This window comes from Betta splendens, chromosome 17 (assembly GCF_900634795.4).
Source record: "Betta splendens chromosome 17, fBetSpl5.4, whole genome shotgun sequence".
Taxonomy (NCBI): Eukaryota; Metazoa; Chordata; class Actinopteri; order Anabantiformes; family Osphronemidae; genus Betta; species Betta splendens.
Window position 1 is genome coordinate 9,704,781 of NC_040897.2, and position 26,100 is coordinate 9,730,880.

General features: G+C 42.7%; 1 protein-coding gene across 9 annotated transcripts; it reads left to right on the forward strand.

Annotated features, from left to right (window-relative positions):
• Positions 1 to 139: 139 nt before the first annotated feature.
• arhgap21b (Rho GTPase activating protein 21b) lies at positions 140 to 25,954 on the forward strand. 9 transcript variants are annotated; one of them, XM_029132590.3, is made up of 25 exons: positions 140 to 326; positions 1,157 to 1,359; positions 6,278 to 6,451; positions 6,607 to 6,628; positions 9,313 to 9,405; positions 9,842 to 9,920; positions 10,004 to 10,058; positions 12,500 to 12,526; positions 13,680 to 15,246; positions 16,514 to 16,660; positions 16,886 to 16,988; positions 17,098 to 17,140; positions 17,349 to 17,474; positions 17,552 to 17,851; positions 18,695 to 18,756; positions 18,884 to 19,029; positions 19,127 to 19,269; positions 19,373 to 19,531; positions 19,621 to 19,699; positions 19,792 to 19,865; positions 19,949 to 20,038; positions 20,164 to 20,331; positions 20,495 to 20,600; positions 22,752 to 22,783; positions 22,883 to 25,954. In XM_029132590.3, exons 2-25 carry the CDS (start codon positions 1,288 to 1,290, stop codon positions 24,404 to 24,406), a joined length of 5,391 nt encoding a protein of 1,796 aa, XP_028988423.1. In that variant the 5' UTR covers positions 140 to 326; positions 1,157 to 1,287; the 3' UTR covers positions 24,407 to 25,954. The 9 variants fall into 9 exon arrangements, with proteins under 9 accessions (XP_028988423.1, XP_028988424.1, XP_028988425.1 ...); XM_029132591.3 differs by having other exon boundaries at positions 22,886 to 25,954; XM_029132592.3 differs by lacking the exon at positions 12,500 to 12,526 and having other exon boundaries at positions 141 to 326.
• Positions 25,955 to 26,100: the final 146 nt, after the last annotated feature.

Below are 26,100 nucleotides of genomic sequence, written 5' to 3' on the forward strand. Positions count from 1 at the left end.
GTTTTTGCAAGCGCGCTCCTGATTGGTCGGCTCGAATCTATCGCCGCTTGTGATTGGCTGAGCGCCTCCTGTTGACCGAAGGTGGACTCCCAGAGAGCCGTGAACGCTGGAAGCAAAAGAAATTCCAGCTACAAAACTGCACCATGCGCCTCCCGTGAATGGGATCAGAAAACTCCTCGAGACTCCGTCTGCACCCAAAACATATCACGTTACAACGCCGGACTATTTTTATTTTTCCCACGCTATGTTTTCCCCCCGTCTGCTGGTTTTTCTGGACATCTGCCGCGGCAGCTGTCTGCCCGTAACGACGCCTCTGAACTACACAGGTAACTTTGTTGAAACTCCAGCCGTTAGCATGGAAGCTAACCGCAGCGCTAGCTTTGTTGCCGTACTCGCTTTTAACCTGCTCCACAAGTAATGTTTACAAAACTTGCGCACATATTGAGAACGTGTGAACGGCGTTCAACTTTAATCTGTTCGTTTGTTTGAGTTTTGTTTATTAAAAAATACCGCTTTTAGTGGTTGGTTGGGAACAACGGCTCGGCACGCTGTGTTCGTGCCTCCGTTGACCGTCGATCTCAACCGTGAGACTAAAAATTCACCGAGTCCCACAGCTTGTTTTTATCACTAAACGCACCCGGCTCAACGAGCCAAAGCGTCACATGTGGTCATATCGCGGTTTTCAGCGTCCTCCTCATTAATTTGACATGTGTTTCTCCGTGGTCACTTGTTGCTGGCCATTCATTATGCAGTGGTGGCCGCGCACGTTGTGTTGGAGCCGATGACAAGTCTACATTGTTGTCGCGTGAATAACGCTGATGATGTGGTGTCATATCGTTGTTCGCAGTGATACTCGCCTTTATGGACGCTCATATTGGATCATGTGTTTTGAAACATGTTCAACTACGTCAACTCGTGTTGAAATGTCCTGGGATTACGTATTAACACGCCAAGCCATTTTATAGTTGATAAAACCTAGAAACGTCTGATAGGAAATGACTTTAAATCAGGACCTATTGCATAATGTTGCCCTTCCCTGATTTATTAGTTTTTTCTATTAAACTTGCATCCAAGAGGTATTGATTCCTTTTTTTAAATCTCAACAAAATTAAATGCACCAATAACCAAATAACTTTGTTTCTCCTTTTTCCCAAAGGGATGAACTAAGAAGTGGAGCGACTGTGGAGGTGTAAAGGAGAAGGAGTGGAACATAATTTTCTTTCATCCAGCTGGAGCTGTGTTTTCAATGTGGGCGTTCACGGATAACAGGATTTTAAGTGAAGTTGAATGATGGCATCACGTTGGGGTAACTCCTGTGAAGATGATGAGAGGCATCAAGCAAGATCTTCTTTCTGTGAGGTAAGCTTAACCAAGTCGGATGGTTTGAGGTTTTAATTGTAGCATTTTCCTGTGGGAAAATGACTTTCTGTTCTCTGTAAGTGGGTAACACTTTGGCCCAGTTCTTTGTGCTTGCAACAGTAAGTGCAGTTAAGTTTTGTTCTTTATCCTACCAGGGCGTCATTGTTTTTGAAATTGCAGACGTTTCAGTGCATCTTGTTTTATTGAATGGCTAGTGTGAATCTTTGTAGATGAAGAGACATAAACACAGATATTGCTTGGTGAACATTTTAATCAGTTTGACCAGAAATGGGAGGAGACAACAGCCTTTAATATAGCCTTTAATTTAATATTCATTGTTCACTTGAGCCTTTTTGTTCACAAATAATAATAACCTGCATGTACCAAATTAGATTTTAAGAGATTTAAGCACAGGATTCCTCTTGACTTAATGTATGAAAGCTAGATATTAGGTAAGGGCAGGCGCGTGTTAAAAGATTTGATTTTAAGCTTGTTTTCTGTTATTAGTTTTGACCTACTCTAAAACTAACACTTGAGGAAGAGAATGAAGAGCATTTAGTGGCATTTTTGCCACTTCCTGCTGCGTCTTTTTCACTGTCACAGCTTAAACAAACAAACCTGGACATTGGGCTTACGTTTCCCATTTAGGATCATATTGATACACAATGTTTACAAAGTATGATACAAAGTGTTTAAAACATTAATTTAACAAACTAGTACATGTCCCTTAAAAGAGATTAGCGCAATAAACACTCGTCATATCACATGAAATAGCTTGTTGCATTTGAGGAAAATCCTTTCCATGTTTTGGAATGGTTTTTCCTAAATATATGGTTTGATGAAAAGCCTCAGTACAGTGCAGTCAGTGGAAATCCCATTTAGCTGTCCTCCGAATAAGGCTGACACACACCAATTCATGTGCTAATTTTGTGCCGGAAACCCCCCTGGAGTCTCTGGTCCTGGGATTTTCTGGAAATGAAGACTGTGAATTAAATGACTTGCAAATTTTCCCAAGTGGTTCCCTTTTTAAATAGCCTTTTACATGTATCCTTTGCTGTCAACTCAGTGTTTTTTTTAAATGAGTCTAAAATTATTGATGAGAATTGGGTGTGCCTTTTTTTTACAAATATAAAACTTGGTTCTGTTGATGCTATAAACAAACGGCTTATAATAAGGGCTTAGCTCACTGTCTCGTTTAGACGTGGTTAGCAATTTACTGTTAAAATTAACATGTTCAAACCTTGTTTTATAGATAGAAAACAGATTTTGAAGTTATGGGCCTGTTATGTCGCTCCAGTAATGCGCTGACAGTAGTTTGATATCTTGATGGAAGTCTGTAAATGTATTGGGACATTTCCTTGTTTTTTGTTGGTGTGTGTTCTCATCTAAACTGGACTGTTTTGTCCACTATCACCAGAACACCATATGGTATTCTAACATGGCAGCTGAACCCAAACAGCACAAAGACTTTGCTTAATTATTCCTTTTACTTGGATTCCTTTTGTCAAATACTGGGTTGTCAGGACCAGGATTTTAAATGGTGTGCTGTGTGGACGTAGACGTATGCTAGATTTTCTACATTAGTCTTAACTGTATTGTACCATGGGTAGATGTATTTCACACAGCAGCACTAAAATGACAGTGGACTGGAATGGATTATTAATCTATATTTAGCACTGTAGGGGGTATTGACAAACAGACCCCCTGTCTCCACAGTCTTAGGCTCATTAAAGTTCAGTGTTTATCTCATTTAAGCTGGCTGTCTTTTACAGAACCCTCTGCGCAGGCATCATATGGCTAACTAATGGCCTCAATTGAATAGAAGTCTGTTATTTCCTGTTGGCTTATGGTCATGTCTGTAATGTATCAGGGAAAACCATAAGGGATGGTGATTCATGATTCAGTTATCCTCATTTCTTTCTGTATGTTTTAGATGTTTTCTAGGGAGAGCACGTGGGGGTTTATGTGTATTTTCCAAATGTGAACAAAGAGGATTTATGTAAAGATCAAAAAGTTGCTGTTTTAACCCAATAATTCTAAGTGTTAAATTGTTTTTATGTTTCTTCTAAGGAAACTAAACACATCAATTATTAACCATGTAATAATGTATCGGTTAGTCCTGTTCTTCTATTCAGGCCAACTAAATTAATTCAGTGTTGCTTATACCAACAGGTGCAATGTAGCACCAACATGTTGTTGTTTTCACAGTAATGTAATATTTAGTTAATGTTAGTGCATCATTTTTAATGACGGGTCACATACATCGGATGTTGCATAAACCACTTCTTAGAACCTTGATGACCTGAAATTCAGCAATTGAGCAAAACATTTAGTTCAAAACAAGTGCATGTAAAAGGCTGAATGGCTAATACCTTCCCTGCTTAAAGAGGATTTGTTTTTCTTGGCTAACGCAAACATTAACAACAAACACAAATCGGGGAAATTAAAGTTTCATTTAGTTTCACAGATTAATCAACTATGTAATCCAGGAGACTGTTCTGTGTCACCTCTGTGTCTACGTAGTCTGAGTAATGATATTCCAGACCTTATCCTGCATTAAAGCCTGCGACGCTCAGACTTCACCAGTGGCCCTCTGTATCATTATGTTGGGCTTTTCACAGTTAAGTGCTTGGTTTGGATGAGTTGTGGTGTAGAATGTAGCAGCCCACATAGAACTTCACAAGGCTATGTGCCCATGTGTCGTCTTTAGAGATGATGTCATGTTATGTCGAGGTTTGCTTTTGTGACTTGCCTCCAGACATCAGCAGTTGTGTTCCTGAAATGTCAGATGTTAGTGTGTGGTTTTGGTTTGTCGGCCCTTCCATCAGTGTGGCATGGATACCACTACGTGAAAATGGCCACATGTGCTCTGGATTTACCATGTGACGTTCCAAGCATGGCTCAGATAATATCTACATTAATAGCTACTGGACAATGATAGGTCTAAATAGCAGAATGCAATAAGCCATAGTATGTTTTCCCTACATGGGCAACAATTAATTTGAGTGTACGAACTGTTGCACAAAAAATATTAAAAAATGTAAAATATCACCACAATAAGTCTAATTCCAAGGCCTGGTCATTGTTCAAAAACAAAAACTAGCCAGCAAAGGAACAGATGCCTACTAAGAACTCTCTCCCAGCTGCCTCGCCCACTGTAAATATCAGTCTGGCATTCTGGTGATTCATAAATGGGGGGGAAGGCATTCATTTGTGGGAAGGAGTGGATAGGTGTGTTTTTTGATGTGGACATTTTTAAGTTGCTTCTTTTGTGGCCCCTTTTGACAGGTAATCTCATAATGGGCTCCTTTTATGATGCTCCCTTTTGACCTCTTTTCACAATTATTTCATTCCATTATTTTCTGGTCTGTCAGGTTTATGCCATCGTTTTGTTTTGTTTTCTGTTGTTAATAGTGGATTTGTTCCATCGATTAAAGGGAAAGGGAAACCAAAGTTGAACTGTGACTCTGGAATTCCTTTGACTGGAATGTTGCCAGAGTAAAAACTATGCAAGTGGCAATTGTACCACTGCTCGGCATGTGTCAGGGGGCCCACTCCCCCTTATGCCGTGCATATGTAAAGATCAGAAGGGTGGTCGCTGACTCAGTTGAGCCTGGGATTGGTTTGGCCAAGGGACAGAAGTGGAGCAGTGCAGAGGCATTTCAATTATCCAATTGATCTGTTGTGATATTACCACAAACGCATAGATATGGCTTTGCCTCCTACTAGTTGTGTGAAGAACTCCAAGTGCCATACAGACACAGGCTTCAACATGGAATTGCTGATATCAAGTAACAGCCAAGTTTGGTTATACAAAGTAAACCTGTTTTGCTGGATTCATCAAAATACATGGGTGTCAGCTGCACCTGCAGCTCTGTTTCCCAGCCAGAAATGAGTGCTGTGGATGCACCCTGTGCAGCATGCACTTTTAAACCTGTCAGCTGCCTAAAACATAACAAGTTTGTTACTGCCGCTCTAAAATATTGTTTGTGACTTAGATGTTGAGAGAAATAAAATTTCCAAAAACTATGCAACATGCTTTAACTTGGCAGAGACCTCCAGGCAAACAGCACATTTCTAATTGGTGTTTATTCTGTTAAATAGCAACTGAATGGGATGTTGGTCGTTATTTGTGTTAGTGTGAACAGCTCCAGCTCCTGTTTGTTTGGAATGTGGTTTGGTTTCCTGCAACATCTGCACTATGTGGGATAGCCATTCATAATTATTGGTGTCTCTAGTTGCTAAAACAATTATTTTCTTGACAAGCAGACACTCCTATCCTCCTATAATGGAATCTTTATTTTGGTTTTTGCACTGATCGTGTTAATTCACATTTTGTGAAGAGTTTGCATTTCAATTCCTCACATTGTGGGTGAAACTCTGGGGGGTTGGGGTGGGTTTTGTATCATGGGCTAATGAGGGAAATATAGTTGTTTCACACTGGAAATACAAGACCTTGTACAGAGGTGTTCCTGGAAGTTGTATTGGAATAGGAAATGTGATACATGGAGAGTGAAGGGTGGAGTGGAGTTGCTGCACATGATGCCACAAAGGTGTGAGCATTAATAACTAGTATACCCAGGAGTGGGTGTCAGAAGCAATGAAGCTGGCTGTGCTCTACTTTCTTATTATTCAGCATAATTTGACTGTAAATACTGTACATCTACTAAACCGCTGAATACATTTATTATTACCTACGCTTACAGTACATTTCTCCTCAAAAGTGAATTGTTGACTGTCCTTACATTTACATCTTAGTAACATTGTCTTTGGATTATACCTCTGGGGTTTTCCACCTTTTGGTACTTTCAGTATCAGATATGTTGTTTTAGGTTCTCTACTCGCATCTCTCGCATAGAAGTGAAATCATAACCACTTTGCATAAACCTCTTCCTCTTTCCCTTGTCTGTTTGTGCAGAGTGACCCTCCAGAATGGTTGGATCCTCCTGCAGCACAATACCTGACAGAGGAGGAGCCATTTTCATGGCCAAGACCGAAAACCGTGCGTTTATGCCGGACTGCTCAAGGGTTCGGCTTCACCCTGCGGCACTTCATTGTTTACCCACCAGAATCGACTATGCACTGCTTTCCGGTAAATATCCAAACTGTGTTTGTTATTAAACTTGTCAGATGACAGTTCGATATTCAAGTATTTACTTGTTAAGTTAGTTGTTAACTTGTTAAGTTAACTCTGTTTTGACCAAAAACTTTGCCTCACTTAACAAAGTATTTCTCTTAATGTTACAGGAGGAAGATCGTGGCCACAGAGGTAAGCAGAAAAATGGACTGTTTCTCTTTGTGCCTGCACTTGAGCACAGCTGAGTCAGAGCAGTGCCACTGACTTCCAATGAATCTTAATCTATCCACTCGTTACTTCTTTCTTCTTCTTTATGTGATGAGAACAATGTGGCTTCTGTGAATGTATGTGGAAGCATGAAAGGTTTGGTCAGCACCACCTGTTTCTGTCCTGCGCTGACCCACCTCTTCATATTGTTTTCCTTTGTTGCTCTTGCTGCTTTTATTCCTTCACATGAAGGCTTTCAGAGAGAGATGGCCTACATTTGATTGGCTTGTGTTTCCTCTGTGCCCCATGGGACTTGCACCTGTCAGGTATAACATTATAACCATCAGTGGGTAAAGTGAATAACTCTGCTTATCTCCTCAACAAGGCCTCAAAGTTGACATGTGAAAAGAAGAAAAAGTTTAAGGATTTGTATTAAGGGCCAAATTGTAATGCCTGCAGTGTCTATCAAGTGGTTAAAGGAAGCAAGAGGGGTGAGCCAGCAACGGGGTCACCGTGGAGACTTTTTAGGACTTTGAAACCTTCAGTGAGATTTTTTTCTAAAAGTGTTCCTTGCTCCCATTGCTGCGTGGCACTCAAAACCATCTGCAAGATGTGTCTAGAACACTTATTGTAGCCACCTCCGGCAAATTGAAGACGCACACATCTGTGAAAAGTATAAAGTCAGCATGTCAGGGCAAATCCAGTAAATGAAGTCTGGGGAGGTTACATCAGTTTCACAATCCATCAACTAAAATGGCCTGTAAAGTGGGAAGGTGTCAGAATACTTTCTGAAACAACTGTGGAACAGGAATAAAATGCCTGTCCACAAAAGCACCACTCCAAATTATCATGCACACGATCAAGATGTGCACTATTATCACAAGTAATCTTCTGTTCTTAACCAGTGAAGGGAAACTTCACAAATCTGTTTCCAATGTTCTCTGGACCATTTGTGAAATTGAGAATCTTCAGATATCGTTACACTGTCAATGTAAACCAACCATAATATGACTTTTAATCAAAAACTAAACACTTTAGATATCATTGACACTTTAGTCTGTAGAGGTTTGATTTGGGACTGAGAAAGACAGAGAATTTTAAAGAATCCTGGCAGTTACATAATGCTCAACACAAGGGCTCGAAGGCAACGAGCCAGAAGTGAAAAGGAAAAGAAACACATCCTGATCTGATTTCGGTCCAGATTGGGCTGGCCTGGTCACAGGGCCTCTCCAGGAAAAAACTGAAATGCTGCCTGGCTGTAGTTAAACACTAAAAGTAGAGAACTGCCCTCGATTCATTTTTTTAAAAGTCACTTTTATTCAGAAATTATTTAGTTTTAAAATACGGGCATCCTATAACCTTTGATTAACATAGTTTTAAACACTTCAAGGTGCCACTTGGCTAACCTAAGTAAATGTTGTACATAAAGGCAGGCATATAAAAGATCTGAGTTTAAGTGCATAAAAGAAATGTGTTTTGCAGATTAAGAATTAGTAGTTTTAGGACATAGGTTAACACCAAATTAGTGTCCGCTTTGCTTTAAGTTCTTTTGCTACTCGATTACATAGATTACAAAATTATAAATAAATGAGCCATTACCGGCCTCAACACATGCACTCTGCTGTCTCTCAACAAGAACACAATTTACTTGCTTTGACTGTGGGTTAGTGGGGGGGAAACGGTTCTGCTGAAGATCTAGTCAGAAGCATTGTATTGCTTTACTGATCAATTGTATATGGTAGGTTATACTTATATTCATAAACACCGTTATGAAAATTCATGTAATTTCTGTGTTTGCCACAAGAGGGACCTTTTCTCAGGACTGTGCAGGATTCCTTTTTGCGGTATTACATAATATATAGTCCCCAGGATGTTTTTCTGCATGAGTAATCTTGTGCATGGAAGAGGGGCAAAATGGAGGCAAGTGTGTCTGCGCTCAAGAGGTTCACAAAGGTTTAAGGATTATTTATTATTGATGGGTTTGTCCATCATGCTCAATCTCATGCTGGCCTTTACGTGTGCTCACTCACTAGCTGACTATTAACTACTGGGGATGCATTTTAACCACACTTTGGCTGCGGCCAGAGCTATTTCTCAGTTTATGAGAAAAGAGTGGGAGTTGTGCAGCTGAGCACACTGCCGCTCTACCTTCTCTCAGTCTCTTTCTCCCAACCCCTTCTTTCTTTCTGTAGCCACACAGCTGCTAGGAGACAGGAACAGCATGAGCAAACAGAGTTTCATCTCCTTCATAGCTTTTGTCCACAGTTTCCTCATATGGAGATTTCTTTTTTTAGGAGCCAATTAATGATCATGATTATTGAAAACTCGGGCAACGTGGGCAAGCTCTGGCAACCGTTTCTACTGTCATAACATTGATTCACAGTCCTCCACATCTTGTCTTTCTCATTCGTAGTCAGCCAATCTCCCTTCACACTTAAATGTCATCAAACTGGTTGTTCTTTCATCTTCCAACTTCACTGTGTTAGAATAGCTTCTAGTTGTTTAGATTCCTAAGCTCTTTGCTTTGTGTTGACGTTAGAAAAAATTGTTAGTATTTCAGTGTCTGCTTGTGATACATAATGGGTTTTTTTGTTCTGAAATTTTAATTGACCTATTTTTAATATGTGCGTGTGTGTGTATATAATATATATATTCTCTGCTATCATCAGGGAGACAGCGGAACAAACTCGAACCTATGGACACTATTTTTGTGAAGCAGGTCAAGGAAGGTGGTCCAGCTCATCGAAATGGGCTTTGCACAGGTAACGCTTAGTCATCAATCAGGCTCTTAAGTGTTCAGATGGCGTAGCCAGTGGATGAAAAATAAAAGTTATCCTAAATGAAAAGCCTAAAAAAACTTCTTTTAGACTTTCTACCGATGCATTTAAGTGTGCCAAGAAAATAAAAAAAATGCAGGGTGTTCAGTTTTCAGTAGTGGACTGTCAGTTCTCCTGCTGTGAAGCAAAACATTAACCAAGATAAGCAGTTGTAGGAAGTCACCGTTTTTCTTGTACTGGTTAAAAAGACATCTGAGTGATTTTCTGGCTGCTGAAATACAAATTATAAACTCTGCCTGAGCCTGACTTTAGGCAATGCTTTTATTATTTTCTTCCCTATGACACACTTCCTAGTTCATCATGAGCATGAACTCTCTGCTACTTGTATTGTTGCTAGTGAGATTTTTTTAATTGCTGATAGGTGATCGCATAGTGAAGGTGAATGGAGAAAGCATCATTGGAAAAGCCTATGGTGAGGTTATATCCTTAATCCAAGAGAGGTGAGATTTATATTCCTTTATGTTGCACCCTGGTTAGTTGGTGCACCGTTCTTGGTTTAAAACCTTCATTCCTTCTCCAACAGTGGTGATTTTCTTGATCTTTGTGTGATGCCAAAAGATGAGGACATTCTTCAGCTGGTAAGTTTGTTTTTCTAATCCTGCTCTATAAATGACCTTCACTTCACACTCCACCACCCATGTTAAAAACTAACTTTGGCCTTGTATTGGCACTTTCTGCTTCTCATCATTTTTATTACATGTGATCTCACGGAGCTGCTCCAGTTTAGAGCACTGGGGAAAGTAGTCATAAGATCCAGCCACCCTGACTATCCCATCAGAGTGCTTTATCTAGGCCTTCTAATCAGGCCAGAGCAGCATTTTTGTCCTCCAAAACTGCTGCTGACAGTACTGTTCATACGGCCTAACTCAACTGCAATACTTTAAGGAATGCACACATCTAGATCGTATAACTTACGTTGCATTTTACAACTGGGACAAAATTAACTGCTGCTGAACATTGTCTTCAGCCATAAGTATATACAGAGCAAACCTACATTAAACAGCTTAGTGCTGTTTGCTATTGCAACAACACCTCATCAGTAGGGTAAAACTAACCTGGCTGTACCTTTCAGTCCTCATGCTTGGGCATTTTGAATCACTGCCACACATTTAGGTTTTTACTGTTTGGCCTCTAGTTTCCAAGGTAGCAAAAACATGAAGTTAAATATCTCTCTTTCCTACCTAATTTTTGTTTACATCGTCAGATGACTCTCTAATGTTGTGTTTGTGCCCTTATGTGTTCAGTTCCTAAAACTGCTTTAAGAAAAACAGTTGAGTAATGCAGTGTATGCATTTTAAATCCATTTATTATGTGCACCTAAAACACTTGTTTAAATGGTTCTGTATGCTACATTAGTCACATCTCATAAAATCTAATACATTAAACACATCTTTGGTAGAAGCCAATTGACTTCATAAAAGTACTGTAAATATTCCAAGTAATTGTTGAATGGCTAATTATCCTTAATTCTACATTAACTATGGTAATATCGTACAACAAAGTTTTTCAGTCTTGGTCATCTCCTTTGCTTATTCTGTTCTTATTTCAGTGAGTCTGGAAAAAATTAGGCTGAGAGTATGTCTGGTCCAGTTAGCCTCCCAGAGATGAGCCCTCATAAATGCACTTTAGATGCTCTCATTACCAACGTCTAATGCAGACAGCTGCTGGCAGCTACTATGCTTTATGTTATTCAGGAAAAGTACGAGTGCACTTATCTGTTACATATCTATAGTAAACCACAGTAAGTGCTCCATCAGGCTACTGAGAAACTCAAGGGCTTTTTGTTATTTGACTGCCTGTTTATGAATTGCATAATGAAAGAGCCACGTTGTTTGTTTTACCTGGAAGTTTTCCCTGTGGATCCCTTCACTGCTGCTTCAAACTGCATTTAACTGGATGGATTATTCAGTGAATTGTTGAGTATGGCAGCTGGGATAGGAAGATCAATACATACCCAGAAATATGCAACCAGTTCATTAGTCTGTAGGAAAATAAATCAGATACTTTTAAAATACAATGGCATTGCTTTAGGCTATTTTTAAAAATTTATTATTACACTTAATACTTACCAAATGTATTATTTGTCTTTTTTCCTATTTGAGAATCAGTTGACTCCACCCTCCTTATTTGTTAGATCCTCCCTTTCCCTGGCTCAGTTTTCTCAACCTATTTAGAGCCCTCTGTATGAATCGTGTTTTTATGTCACTACTTGCAATATATGGTCAATAGCAACACAAACAATATCTCTTATAGCTATGCGGCTCCCCAAAAGAACAAGAGGATTATTAGTGATGCATGTGTATGACACGACACTGTAGGAGGCAGCACACGCCGACTGCTTAGTGACAGGCAGCAGTTGCTTAGCAAAGAGACAGAGAGGGTGTGCATTCAGGCAGCAGGAAAGGGCGGGAGCTCTAGACGAGGCAAGCGAAGGAAATACTGAGCAGGGAGAAAAGAGGGAGCAGCATGAATGATGAGCTGAAACCAGTAGATGAAATCAGCTGACTGCCCTGTGTTGTGAACGTTGCTGGTTGATGCTGAGGGAAAAGAGGAGAGGAAGGAGGAGTGGGAGGGGGAGATGTACCATCACAGCTGAATGTATAATCAGCAGCTGCTGCTGTTATGTGAGCAAGAGCAGAGGGAGAGAGTGACATAGACTGGAGGCACCTTGTTGAGTTACCGTAATATTCTGGCTGAAGATGGATACAACCATGGCGACCTAACAGCAGCATGAGAGGGAAGCTTCTGCTCCTGCCACCTCAACCAGGACCGAATGGCACAGGCAGGTTGTAATGTGGCGACCACTGCTACATCCTTGCTCGTTCATCCCTCTCTACCGCTGCAGCTCTAGTATATTTTTAGCATGTCAAGTCAAGACACTGCTGTGGCTGTTTCACATTCTCTCCTTGAATCTGTTTTTCACAGCGTGTGTGCATTTTGCTCTCCTTGTATATGTGTCTCATCCACCCTCTCTCCCTTGATTTCCTAACGCTCTTGTTTTCACACGCTGTAATGGCAGCCTTTTCCTCGGGAAACTATTAATCGGGTAAGCCAAAAAAGCGGACTGAGTGGTTCCTTGATTGGTGCCATGTGTTGCTCACTGTCTGTTTTTGCATGTGTCATGCATGTCAGTGTCTGTTTAGTGGACAGCTATGTGCTGGTGATTCGAATATGTAGATTGTAGAAATGGCCGATGGACTGTGCCTGCAGTACCTGTTGGGTTGAGCACTTGATCCGGCGTCTCGGTGTAGCCTTGGCCCTTTGTCATCCTTATTGCTAGGTGTCATTAACATACCAATGACCCCTGAACTTTCCTGTACAGTAATCCTTACAAAGGGTGGAACAGAGCCTATTGCTGATTGTTGTGACATACAGGTTTACGTAAGATTGCCATTTGACACCAGGTTTTACTCTGTTCAAAGTCCTCATACCTTTACACCTCTCTTGCTCGTTGAACGTACAGCATTAGTAAAGCAGAAGCATGCAAGCGCTTGTATCAGGACAGTGTCTCGTTTTTCTGTCTTCACAGAAAGTAAATTAGTATTTGAATGTATTTAGTATAGGCTTTCAAACCTTGGACTGTAATCTCACGGGCTAAATATAGCACAATTTCTATGAGGGATGGGCGACCTCCTGTCTGTCTGAGCTTACAGTCTGTCAGTCAGCGGTGGGTAAATAGAAACACTGGTTACCTGTCAGCGTTTATGTCCAATTGTTTGTATATTTTCTTGCAACCATGTTTGACGGATTATCTCCTTGATTCTGTACAGTAACTGTATTGTTACTTTGCTGAGACCAACACAAAATAAGCTAAATATGTAATTTAATACAACTAAATATTGTTTTGCACTATTTTACAGATGATTCTCTGTCCCAAAGAAATCTTAACACATTATGTTCTGTATCATTTGAACATACTTTCTGCTTTAATAGAATCCTATGTTCTGCAATAGGAAAAGTCAATATTACCATGAGAACTCTAAATAAGGAACAGCTGAAGACCACTGACACCCCTGAACTGCTAACGCCTCCGCTTGCTTATACTGCAACATGCACTACCCACACATCCATCCAGTCACATTTGTAATAACTTGGTTGCACTGAAAGCATCTAGGTGCACACTGTTCAATTTTAAACACACTCCAGAATGCAGTTTGTGCTCCATCTGTTGTAACACTGCTTCATTTCCCTGTGTCCAGGCCTACTCCCAGGATGCCTACCTCCGTGGCCACAACAGCTACAGTGGAAATGCCTGTCACATTCCTGAACCACCCCCAATATCCTACCCCAGAATAGACTGCAAGTCTACGGGCATGGCCCAGGTAACGGAACAACCTGGGCAGCTATGCCGAGGGTCTATAGCACCTCCTGACCATGGGTACCGCAAGGAGATCACCGTGCCCCCATCTCCCCCTCCTCAGCCCTATCCAAAAAGCCAGATGGCAGTGTGCATGCGCAACGACAGTGTGAGGACTATGGTGGTTCCGCCTGAACCTGGCAATTTGGGGCGCATGGGTCCAGCACATAGAATTGATTTCATGAATCCTGGCTTTGCAAGGGGGAGACCTGGTTCACTGGCCCATTATCCTCACTCTCAAAAAGTTGATGTTTACCCTGGTGGCATAGGAATGGTTTCATATGGAGCTCAGGCACCTCACTACCCAACTAACCATCAAAACATTGATTGGCGCACTTACCAGACATACAGGGAGTACATTGACAACAATAGAATTCATTCCCATGGTAGTCGGACTATCCAGGAGAGGCTGGACAGTTTAAGAGCTGCCAGTCAGTCCAACTTTAGCGCTGCTCACCGCATTCCCTGGGAAGACTGGGGCCCTAAGGGGATACGACGTCGAAGTACCTCCCATGAACGTTCATACCAAGGACCCCCAGCACACTTTCATAATGCCCCACGCAGTGCCTCACAGGACCGCATGTGCAATGCAGAGAGGATGAGCCATGCCAGGAACTGGCCCCCTCGAAGTGCGTCACAAGATGGCCTACTGCACAAAGCCCGGGCTCACTCTGTAGACTATGTTGAATCTTCAGAACTGGCTCGACCTAGTGAGAGGAGAACAGGGTATGGAAGGTCGGAACAAGGTTCACGGCCCAGCAGACAGTCTATTCCCAGACACGCCATGGTCTACCGGCAGCCTGTTACATACAGCAGTAGCGTAAGGGTGGTACCTAGCTCTTCCCTCTATGCTAAAGGGCCAGATTCTTCTCAGTCTCGCTCTTCACCCATCCTCTCAGAGAGATTGTCAAATTTTGGAAAGAGTACAAGTAATGAACAACCTTTTGCTGATCAGAGGTCTTCAGTCAGAGGAAGCCTTATATCCCACAATGCTCAAGTCCAGAGTAGGATACGGGCTGAATCCATGCAGCCTGTTGAGGCCGGCAGAGATGCAGTATTGGTAGGACCCAGATCCTCTTCATGCTCCACTCCTAAACAAATACCCCTGAGGCCTAGTATGCTCAAACCACCCGAAATAGAACCCCAGAGTCAAGTCAATGGACAAAGCCCTACAGAGACTGGAGTCGTTCTGAGGGAGAAGCCACCCTCTGGAAAGAACCCCAGCCCTCTGCGTCATCCTTCCTACATCCTGGCGGTAAACGATGAAGGACCAAACTCCACAGCAGATGTGGTGGCATGCTTTCTTCCCAACGATGCCCGCCGAGAGATACACATACGCCGCCTTGGGGAACAGCATCACAACTCTTCCAGCAATCTAGACGAGTCTCTGGATTCTATTCCATTCATTGGTAAGAGCGTAATCAGTTGTAAGCCTCGTCTGTTCATGTTGTCATGGCAACAGTAGCAGGCAGTAGTAACGTGAGGCTCAGTAGCAGTGTTGATATTGCAACTATTCGAAGGGCCTTCACCATAGATTTTAAAAAAAGCTAATAGAAAATAGGTGGACAGACAAGACAGGTTCATTGTTGGTCTAATTTAGGTTATTCATGTGTGTGTGTGTGTGTACAGTGCAGGGCAGTTGGAGAAGGTTTGTGGGATGCATGTCTTGTTTTGGTGGACAGAAGAGGCTGAATTCTTTCTTCAGAATAGTTTGCATTATGGTGGGGAGGAGCATTTTCTGTGTCCATGTTTGTTCAACATCACTGTTACGTTTGTTACACAAACATACACTGTACACTTGCCTGCTACTTACTTCACTGAAGTAGTACACATCTTAGTGGTCCATGTAATCGTGGTTGCTAAGCCACAACTGTCCAGGTGCATACAAAGCCACTCTCAGCCCGACAGTGATGATGAACACCACCATTCTGTGACTTGTGCCCCAGCTCAGGAGAACAGTGCTTTGATTGAGTAGACCACAGGGCCTAAATCAATGGCCTGTTTAGTAGTGTGATGTGGAGTTGCTTTGGTTCTATAGCCCCTTTTGGAATGTGGTTTAGTTTATGGCTTATTTATGTCTTCTTTAGATTATTGTGCCTTTCTTTATCTTACTGAATCTTGAACTCTGATTTGGCTTTGATACTGAAACCGATTTCAGTTAGTGATTAAGCAGACAACACATTGTTCAACTGTTTATAGTGGGAAAGATTATAGATAGTTGTATATTTGACATGTGTGTGTTGACTGCTTCATGATGCTGAGAAACAGTTTGGGCTTATGGATGAACAGGACAGGACTGATGCCCAATAGGCTCTGTTAGAGTTAGTGGCATCCTTTTTCCCTTGCCCCGTTTTTAAAGTTGGGTACAGGCAGGAACTAGGACATTTGCTTTTAAATTTAGCTCCAGAAGCCCCTCAGCTACAGCGAACAGCTGAGCTGTGTCAGGCTTGAAGTGCCTGGAGTGGGTGGTACCCAAGACTGAGGACCTTTCCTTTCTCTAAAGAGGCATGTTAGAAGATGATCTCTTTCTCCTCTCAGGCCTGCATTATAAATTTCAGTAGTACACAGAATGTGATATTATGGTATTGTTTAGTTAAATAAAACCATCTTTGCACAGCTAAATATACATACCACATATGTTTTCATATTTATCTGAATGTTTTCTCACCATCACAGATGAGCCAGTCAGCCCCAGTGTTGACCGGGAGGCGGCTCCTATTCCACCCTCTGCGGTGATATCTGTAGCACCATCCATAGCTACAGGTGCCTCTAGTCCAAGTTCACAATGTACTACCATACGTCGTCAGATGTCCCATGACCAAGGTAAGCAGTCTTAGGCTGTGTGGGCGAGCATGTGATTGCAGTTGGTCAGAAGTTACAAAAATTTCTTTCAGCTTTTACTTAGAGAGGTAATTTATACTCCATTAAAACTGCTTTTCTTTTAGACCAGATATAAAACCTCAGAGTAGCTGATGTGAGCACCTTAACCCATAACATGTGTTATAGACTAAAAATAACTTAATTTTCTGCAACATGGTTCCATTACAGATTCCCTGAGAAGCGCTCTGCTGGAATCTGACACAGCCAGTAAAACAGAAAGGTCAAAATCGTACGATGAGGGTTTGGATAATTACCAGGAGGAGGGTAGAGGGTGAGTTCATGCCAGCATTAGGTTATTGCTATAGTTTGTTTGTGTTTTTATTGTCTTATGGATCTGTCTGATTATTTCACCGTCATTCTCTGTTACTGTTTTGCTTCAGGAGACCCAGTAAGCATATGTCAAGTTTTAGGGGACTAAGAAAGGTGAGACACTATAGTTTATCCTTATGCTTTTTATATAAAGCTGAATATTTATCTTTATCTTTTTCTATGTATTACATATTGGTGCCATGTCTGCTTACAGCATTAAACCGAGGAAAACGTACATTTCAAAACAAACAGATGTGAGACCTTTTTCCCTGTCATCTTTCTCACTCTCCCTAATGTAAGAATTGTGTATTCATGCTTGCAGGCTCTGGATGGACATAAATCATCTGGAGATTCTGGATCTCGAAGGGATTCCTCTTCAGATATCTTTCCGACATCTTCCAAAGAAGGCCTACTTAACTTTAGGCACCTTGGTACAGATAAGAATAAGGTAAGCCATTACAGCAATATTCAGCCCTCATGGAAAGCATAAGTATTTATTCTTTTCTTTTTCTGTTTCTATTGTAGCGGGTTGGAGGGGGAATGAGATCATGGAAGCCGATGTATGCTGTTTTACAAGGCCGTACACTTACACTTTACAAGGACAGAAAGGATGCACTGTCTCATGCGTTAATGCAAACTGACGAGGAACCACTGCAAATCAGCATCAAAGCCTGTCTGATTGACATCTCCTATAGCGATACAAGGCGCAAGAACGTGCTGCGACTAACCACGTCAGACTGCGAGTATTTGTTCCAAGCAGAGGGAAGAGAAGACATGCTGTCCTGGATCAAAGTCATTCAAGAAAACAGTAACCCAGATGAAGAGGTGTGTGCTAGTAGGACACGCGTATGTGTGTACAGGCGATAAACTGGGACCGGCCAGTTAAACTGAGATTTCCCACTCAGTTCGGATCAAATGTATGCGTGTGATGAAGGAAATTTAAACCAGACTTTTATGAAAGAATAATGTATGTGTAAATTTAAGATTAAAGCCTTATGATAAAATTCCAAACTGAAGCTAGGACAATGTATCACTGAAAACATATGAGTAGACACAAGACACGAGAGTCCAATCAGTAAGATGCCTTTTAGCTCTTTTAGCTAAAGATCTCATTTAATGCTGTGGCAATAATTCACACAGGTGTTTCAGGTGGACACATGGTCTGACTGCATATGATTAGGTGGAATTGTTGAGGAAAGAGAAATCTATGTACCAACTTGCTGCAGGGCCCATCACCCTATAATGAGCATAGACTACTCTGACATGGATCAGTACAGCAAAATCTAATAACGCCGCGCCCTGTTGTACTGACTAATCAAATAAAAAGCGCTCTTGTTTGGATTTCCAGCCCAATATATTCTAACTTTCTGTGAACAAAGTTAATACAGGGTTATAGTTTTTCTGGCTGTAGAAGGTGGATGGACAGAAGATGAGGTTCCAGGCTTCTCATCCATTGATGTCTGCCTGTTTGCAACAGTCATGCAATGTTAGATTTGCAGTGATTATTGGTAATACTTCACTGACTTTAAATGCCAACCTGAATGAAATGTTTTTGTTTGCGTTGCCAGCAACTTAAGGTTACTTGGTACTTAACGTTTGAAACATTGAGGAACATTTAGTTGTTAATTGTCAGTAACTTTTTCCTGACTCTGGCTGTTTCATGTTCAGAATGCTACTTTAACAAGCCAGGACCTGATCAGTCGAAAGATCAAAGAGTACAACATGATGAGGTATGTAGGACTCTGCACTGCCCCCTGGAGTTCATCACTAGTACTTCTCCACTTCATCTACTGTACTTACTTAAACCAGTGCAAATGTAATACTCAGGTTCCTTTTTGTTTTTGTTATTTGGATCAGTGCCCCCAGCAGCAGGTCGGAACCTTCCCCAAAATCCTCACGTCAGTCCCTCAGCATCAAACAAGCCTTCCTCGGAGGCAAAGCAGACGGAAAGATCTACAGCCCCCATTCTCCAAAAACAGGAGATGAGCGGAGAGCGCCGAAAGGTAAAGACACCGTTTGTGAATGCTAAGCTGAGTTATGTAGGTTGCTTAGAGGGCATGTCTAATCTCTAATGGCTAATTAATGTGTGCGCCCTGTCAGATGACTCAAGTCCACCGAGGGACAGAGCTGCTTGGAAAATTGGAATTCCAGGGATTATGAAAAAGCAGTTTGAAAAGAAGACTCCGGCTGGGATCACATTCGGGGTGCGGCTTGATGACTGTCCACCAGCACAGTCTAATAGGGTGAGACTCAGTTGGTGCTTTGCACTGAGGTGACTTAAATGTTATGTTGCTGTCAAACACACAAAAAATGTCTCCTAACAACACAAACCTGTGTGTGTTGCAGTTTGTTCCTCTGATTGTGGAGATTTGCTGTAAGGTGGTGGAGGAGCGAGGTCTGGAGTACACTGGAATCTACAGAGTCCCTGGAAACAATGCGGCAATCTCCAGCATGCAGGAGGAGCTCAACAGCAAAGGCATGACTGACATTGACATCCAGGAAGACGTGAGTGACTGACAGTTGGGTTGTAAAGTACAGCTCCTTCACTGACTTATACTGGAAGGGTTCTTTAAATCTAATGCTCTTCTTGGCAGAAATGGAGGGACCTTAATGTCATCAGCAGTTTGCTAAAGTCCTTTTTCCGAAAACTTCCAGAACCTCTGTTTACAAATGGTGAGATGACAAGATGCCGTTGTATGATTGGATTGATGCCCTTATTGTTTAGCAGTGTTTTGAGTAAAATCTTTATACGTTACATTCAACAGAGAAGTATGGTGATTTTATTGAAGCCAGCAGAATCGAAGACTCAGTGGAGCGCTTGAAGGAGCTCAGAAGGCTGGTGAGTCAGAATTTATCATTATTTTATGTATTATCATGTTTCAATTGTACAAACCTTTCATTTGCAATTTTTAAATTGCACAGATCCACGAATTACCTGATCATCACTATGAAACCCTGAAATTCCTCTGCGCTCATCTCAAGAGGGTTTCTGACAACTGTGAAAAGAATAAGGTATGACATTTAACAGGATCAGCCTGTATTAATGTCCTTATGTAACCAGACAGTCCCATGTAAATCCACTGAACCTTTGAGGATTATTTCATGAAATCTGATTTGTCTTAATCTCATCTGTTTAGATGGAGCCTCGTAACCTGGCGATAGTGTTTGGTCCTACGCTGGTCAGGACATCTGAGGACAACATGACCAACATGGTCAATCACATGCCAGACCAGTGCAAGATAGTTGAGAACCTTATCCAGCAGTATGACTGGTTCTTCACTGAGGACGGTGATGAAGACCCTGATGTATGTGGCAATTCCTTTTTAACTTTCAAATAAATGTGTAAAATGAAAGGTCATCTCCTCGGAGAACATAACATGGTTGGTTTAGTCAGGTGTTCAAGTGTTTTCAATTCAAATCTGATTTTTTTTTTTATGTGTGTGTCATTTTCTTCATACGTGGCTCCAGACCACAGCAGAGCAGGAGAGCACAGTGCAGTCTCAGCCTGTGCCCAATATCGACCACCTGCTCTCCAACATTGGACGGACTGCGCCTTCACCAGGTGAAGTCTCAGGTAACTCACCGGGATCATTTCTCCTTGACTCAGCACTTCACTGTCACCAAATCAGCCAATATTACATGACACTTTTATATTCAAAAGCTGTATTATATTTATTCATTTTTAATGAAATGTTAGTTGCATCTTCTGAATCTTCCAGATTTTGTGTTTTTCTAGAGTAAGTCTCATGTTGATTAACCCGTTGATTGTTTCAGACATTGGGAAATTGTTGGAAAACATGTTGCGCTTTGTCAAATTTTGTTTTATGATTGGAAAAGTCTGTTTTGTTTCAGTGTTGACATTTTTTGCCCAAAGAGATGAAATTGTCGTTACATTTTATTTTTGTTCATTTCTTTGCTTTACTCTTTATCTTCTCCTGCTGGAGACATTTATTTTCTCCCTGTGCTTTACTTGTTTTGAGACGACGACTCCTTTTCTTTCAGTTCTTTTCTTCCCCCTCCTCCTCCTCGTCTCTCACATTATCCCGGCATGTTCTTTCCCAAAGGCAATCTAACAAACTAAACGAAACAATGGAACTTTTAACCCTTCTGACCTCTGCCCTTCTGTGTGTAGTGTGTTGTTTTTCTTCCTTATCCTTGTCCAGCACTCACACATTACCCAATCTTGACACAGGCCAAGTGGGCGGCGTCTATCACTCGATGATGTCACTGATGGACTCTGTTTTGTCAGTGATGGACAGCTGGGACTGTAGGAAGAAGGACGAGTGTTGTGCCCAGTGTAGCTGCCTAGTCTGCAGAAACCCCCAGCTCTTTTAAAATTGGGCGAAAGGAGGAAAAAAGATAAAAAAGAAAGAAAGAGAAGTCGATGTTTGTCATTCTTCCTGTGGTGTGCACGTCTCATATTTAAACCAATACCCTAAATTGAGGGGATACAGAGCGATGCTGCTGTACTTTTCTGAAAGCCCTTTTGCTGTCTCTTGTTGTCTCTTAAGCTGATCGCAAGGACAAGTAGCATGGTACGGTCAACCTCAGGTTCTCTCCCGGTCATGTGGCATAATCTGTCATGATGTTTGAGGGTGGGGTTGTAGCTGTGGGACTGAGCTGGATGTTCGCCCGCAGACACTCACACACACACTCATCAGTCCTGCAACGTGCTTATGTAGACGTCAGTGGACTGGTGTCCGAGCACACAGATGTAGCAGCAGGTAGTTGAGTTTCAGGTGTCTTCTCTTGTTGTCTCCTCTTTTTTTTTTTTTGTTTGGTTTGATGTTTCCGATGTCCTTATTTGGAAACATATGTCTTCATTCAACGAAACAACAAAGACATGTATGTCCTCGTCTCCCACTTTTGCATACATCACTCTCAGTCTTCCCACCCTCCTGCACTATACACAGACACATACACACGGCCTCAGTTTAGGTCATTGATAGCCCATTTTTACTGCAGGAAACCTATTTGAATCCACTGTTTAATCCTCACAGGCTTTCAGAGACTGTGTTATTGTAGACGGCTCCTGTGTTCCTGGCACTAATTGGTTGAAATGGGCTATTAGTCTGCTTTTTATCAGCTACAGTTTGTGTTTTTTCTTCTTTTTAGTAGCAAGAAAAGAATATTTTGTGTGTTTTTTCTTTTTTTCTGTTTACGTTGATGAGACTGCCAGTCTACACGTTAAAGGGCACCACAGGGTTCCATGTAGATCGGAGTTGAAGCAGTCTGCTTGTCTGAGCCAGCTGTATCCAACAACGCACATCCACTGATTCTGACTGACTGTTCAGCTCAGGCCCCTTTTAAGTCAGAGCAAACTCATCACCTCCTCGTCTGTGATGTCTTTGAGTTAGGAACGAATGCCTTCGGCTGGTTGGTGGCTATCTGTGACTGGCGTGTTTGTCCGTGATGTGCCGTCGTTCCATTGATACATGAGCATGAGCTTTTTAGCCTTGGGTTCCTGCCGGGTTTTACCTGTCATCCTCCATCTCAGGCCTCTTCTGCTCTTTCATCCACCTTTGCCATGAGCTGCTTAGTCTGTTTACTCGTCCTCCTGCCTCTCTCTTTGAGCTGGAAAAGTGTCACCTGCCTTCATCAAGCTGCATTCATTGTATTCATCGTGTCTTGTCAGTTTCACACTGAGCTCATTTTTGAACTGCCGTCCCTTTTATCTTGTTGACTATCGGCAGACTTTTACTAATGACTCCTCTCTTTAATACAGATTCAGCATGTAGTGACTCCTCCAAATCCAAGGTAATTTCCTTTTGTTTTCAGTCTTCCATTCTTATGTTTAGTTAATTTATAATTGTGTCTTGGCTTGATCACAGTTTAATGTGCGTTTGCGTGTGTCAGCAGGGCTTGTGGGGCTCAGGGAAGGATCAGTGTAGCAAAGAGATGCTGCGCTCCTCCTTTTTCGCCAACCGCAAACGCAAGAAGTCCAAGGACAAAGCTCATCCCAGCAGTTCAGACGATGACCTGGACTCCGTGTTCCCCAAGAAGGAGCCCCCAGAGGAGAGTCGGCGGACCGAAGAGGAGGGGGAGACAGATGAAACCAGTGAGAAGGAGAAGCACGTGGGCAGCTCGGAGGAACACCTGGACCAAACCGGCAGGAAGGAGTCTCTGACGTCGCAGCCCTCTCCCTCACTTCCTCCCAAACACATTTCCTCCCCCAGTCCATCTGGCTCCCCGTACATCTCGCCATCCCATTCCCCGAATCTCCGTTACAGCATGCCCATGGTTCACCAGTCCTCTCTGTCAGACCCACCGTCCAACTACGACGATACTGTGTCCGACCTTGGTACGATGAACAGCACAAGCTCTCAGGCTTCGGTGCCCAGAGTAAAGCGAGGCAAGACGGCCGCCCTGTGTTCAGACACCGGTCCGAGCGGCCCCGGAGCTGAGGTTTGCTCCATCACCTCCGACTACTCCACCACCTCCTCCATGACGTTCCTGACCGGAGCGGAGCTCAGCACCCTCAGCCCTGAAGTGCAGTCGGTGGCCGAGAGCAGGGGTGGAGACGATGCGGATGACGAGAGAAGCGAGCTCATCAGCGAGGGGCGGCAGATAGAGACGGACAGCGAGAGCGACCTGTCAGTGTTTGCAGTCAGAAAAGCAGACCAGCGAGAGCCGCCGGCGTCGCAGCCCCTCCCCTCCTACAGACTCATCGAGTGCGACACGCTCTCCAGAAAGAAATCGGTCAAACAGAAAACCGACAGCGAGTCGTCGCTGGACGCAGCGAAAGGCGACAAGGATTCCAACAAGCTGTCGTGCGTCGCGGGCCCCGTTCGATCCACCGGGAGCCTCAGCTCCTCCTCCCGTAGCGAGCTGGATAAAACGGAGCCCGCGTGGAAGCTGAAGATCACCGACCGACTCAAGGTGCGTCTGCGGATGTCGGTGGACGACATGTTCGGTGTGGGCAGCCAGAGGAGCCAGTCCCCAGAGCGCCGCACCAAGAAGAAGAACATCAGGCGCAGACACACCATGGGCGGCCAGCGCGACTTCGCGGAGCTGTCCGTTCTGGGGGACTGGCCGCAGCAGGTGGGCATCGGTTCTCGATCGGGGCTCTCGGCCGTGGACCGGCTGAAGCCAAAGTGCAGCTCTCAGGACTTCTCCATCGGGGACTGGATCGCCCGTGAGCGCCACCGGACCAGCAATCCAGAGGTCAGCCTGGACTTCCTTGAGCAGCAGGGCGTGTTGTGCAGCACAAACTCCCAAACCCTCGGGGCGGCGTCCTCCTCTGAACTGCCTCAGCGCCCGGCCGAGCTGCTGAACGGCGACACGCCCCAGACTAAAAACCTGAGCCTTTCAGCCACCGCTCACCCGCACAAACTCACCAGTTCCCAGGTGGTCCATTCTCGATTCTACCAGTACTTGTGAGAAGTGTTGGGTGTGTGACTGTGTATGTTCCCTGTCTGTGAGATGCGTATGAACTTGGAAGGTTGTTCGTATGTAACGTTTGTTGTGTGACCAATGTTTATGAATGAGCATGTTTTTAGAGAACTGGTCTGTAGTGTGTGTTTGTAACTGGTGTGTGCGCTTGTGAAAAAAGATCTACTGCACACGGGAATTGCTCATTATGTATTAGGCATGGAACAAAATGTTTATACCTTCATCTGTTTTTTTTTTATTTTATTTTTTATGACAAATTAATTTGGAATAGCTCAGCAAATCTCCGCTACGCTGAAGATTAAGGACAATGGTGCACATGAAACGATGAGCTTGTGAAATCTGGGGCGAACAGGTGTAAAACGCTATGCGATGAGATTGTTTTAGGGTCTAGATTGTTTAAAGAACGAAGTGACTTTTAGAATGAATAGGAAGTAGTGAAAATACAGAGTTTTAGTATTGCAGAGCAACTATTTTTGTGTAAGGAAAGTTATGATGTTCAAAGTCAGCAAGTCTCAGTAACCAAATGAAGAATGTACAGACATGCTTGCTGTCATACTGGCTAAGAGCTTTAGATGCTTGTGTTCCATTCTAAAGTGTACATATCTTTATTTTTGTGTGTACTTGAATCGTGCTTTTGGTACAGCCTGTGCGTGCTCTCTGCTGTCAAAGGGGCCTTTCTCCAAAGGTACAACAGTGACGAGGAAACACTGGACTTATGCAAATGGAAAACAGAGTTCACATTCATCTCAGTTATGTGTTTTGACGAGCAGTGAACAACATCCCTCTGATGCAACTGTTAATGCTGTGTTGTAGTGTTTGTGGTCAGTGACTGGCAGGAGGTCGTAAAGAGGAAAGGGGAGGGGAAAAAATCACATGGAATCAGAAAAATCACCTTTCTTCACAATAGGAAGTGCCTCACAATGAAATGTTCTGGGTGCCATAGTGTCTTTGTTGAGATACACCAAGATGTTACTGTGAATGACATTTTTATTGTCCACTCTCAGTCATCCTTCAGGTTACGTTGTAACAAATGCAGAGCTTCCATTCTTCAGGCATTCCACTCTGGTCTTAACATGTTTTATACTTTTTTTTCTCCCCCCAGTTTTTATTTTAAGAGAACTTGAATATTAAATATTGTAAAATAATTAACTTAAATGTACATAAATGCCATGTTTTAGCTGCTTTTCATTTCCATCAGATTGAGGAGGTCCAGTATTGAGACGATGACGATGCTCATGTTGTGGGCAGTTTGGTACTTCTCTGTGGAGAAAGAGATCTGTGCAGGAGGACACGCTGCATTGAGCTGGACCGTTTGTATTAATGCCGCGTTCCTCTTGGGTGCAGACTCCTGAAACACTGGAAATAAATTTGTCAATGGCAGATATCATGGATATTTTTTATCCCATTGCAGGACCTGAAAAATGGAACTAGAGAACGACAGACCTTTAACGGTACCTAGAAAATGTAGACCTGTCCTGGAAATTCAAGTTTTGTTGTTTAAGAGTGTTGAATCTAATTAAATCTAATGTGTTTTAATCTGTAGTTGTAATTAATTTGGATCAACCTCTCCATCCGCTGCAGACTCCAAGGTCACCTGTAGTAGCTAGAGAGCAAGACGACACCGTTTGGAGGCAAAGCCAATGAAACATTTCAAAATGCTTTATATACAAGTTGCACATACA

Bases quoted from the DNA above. Each gene is read 5' to 3' on its own strand.
- arhgap21b (XM_029132590.3), top strand. From the start codon at position 1,288: ATGATGGCATCACGTTGGGGTAACTCCTGTGAAGATGATGAGAGGCAT. The intron at 10,059-12,499 runs GTAAGTTTGTTT...CTGTAATGGCAG, and splicing joins ATGAGGACATTCTTCAGCTG to CCTTTTCCTCGGGAAACTAT. The intron at 16,661-16,885 runs GTAAGCAGTCTT...GTTCCATTACAG, and splicing joins TCAGATGTCCCATGACCAAG to ATTCCCTGAGAAGCGCTCTG.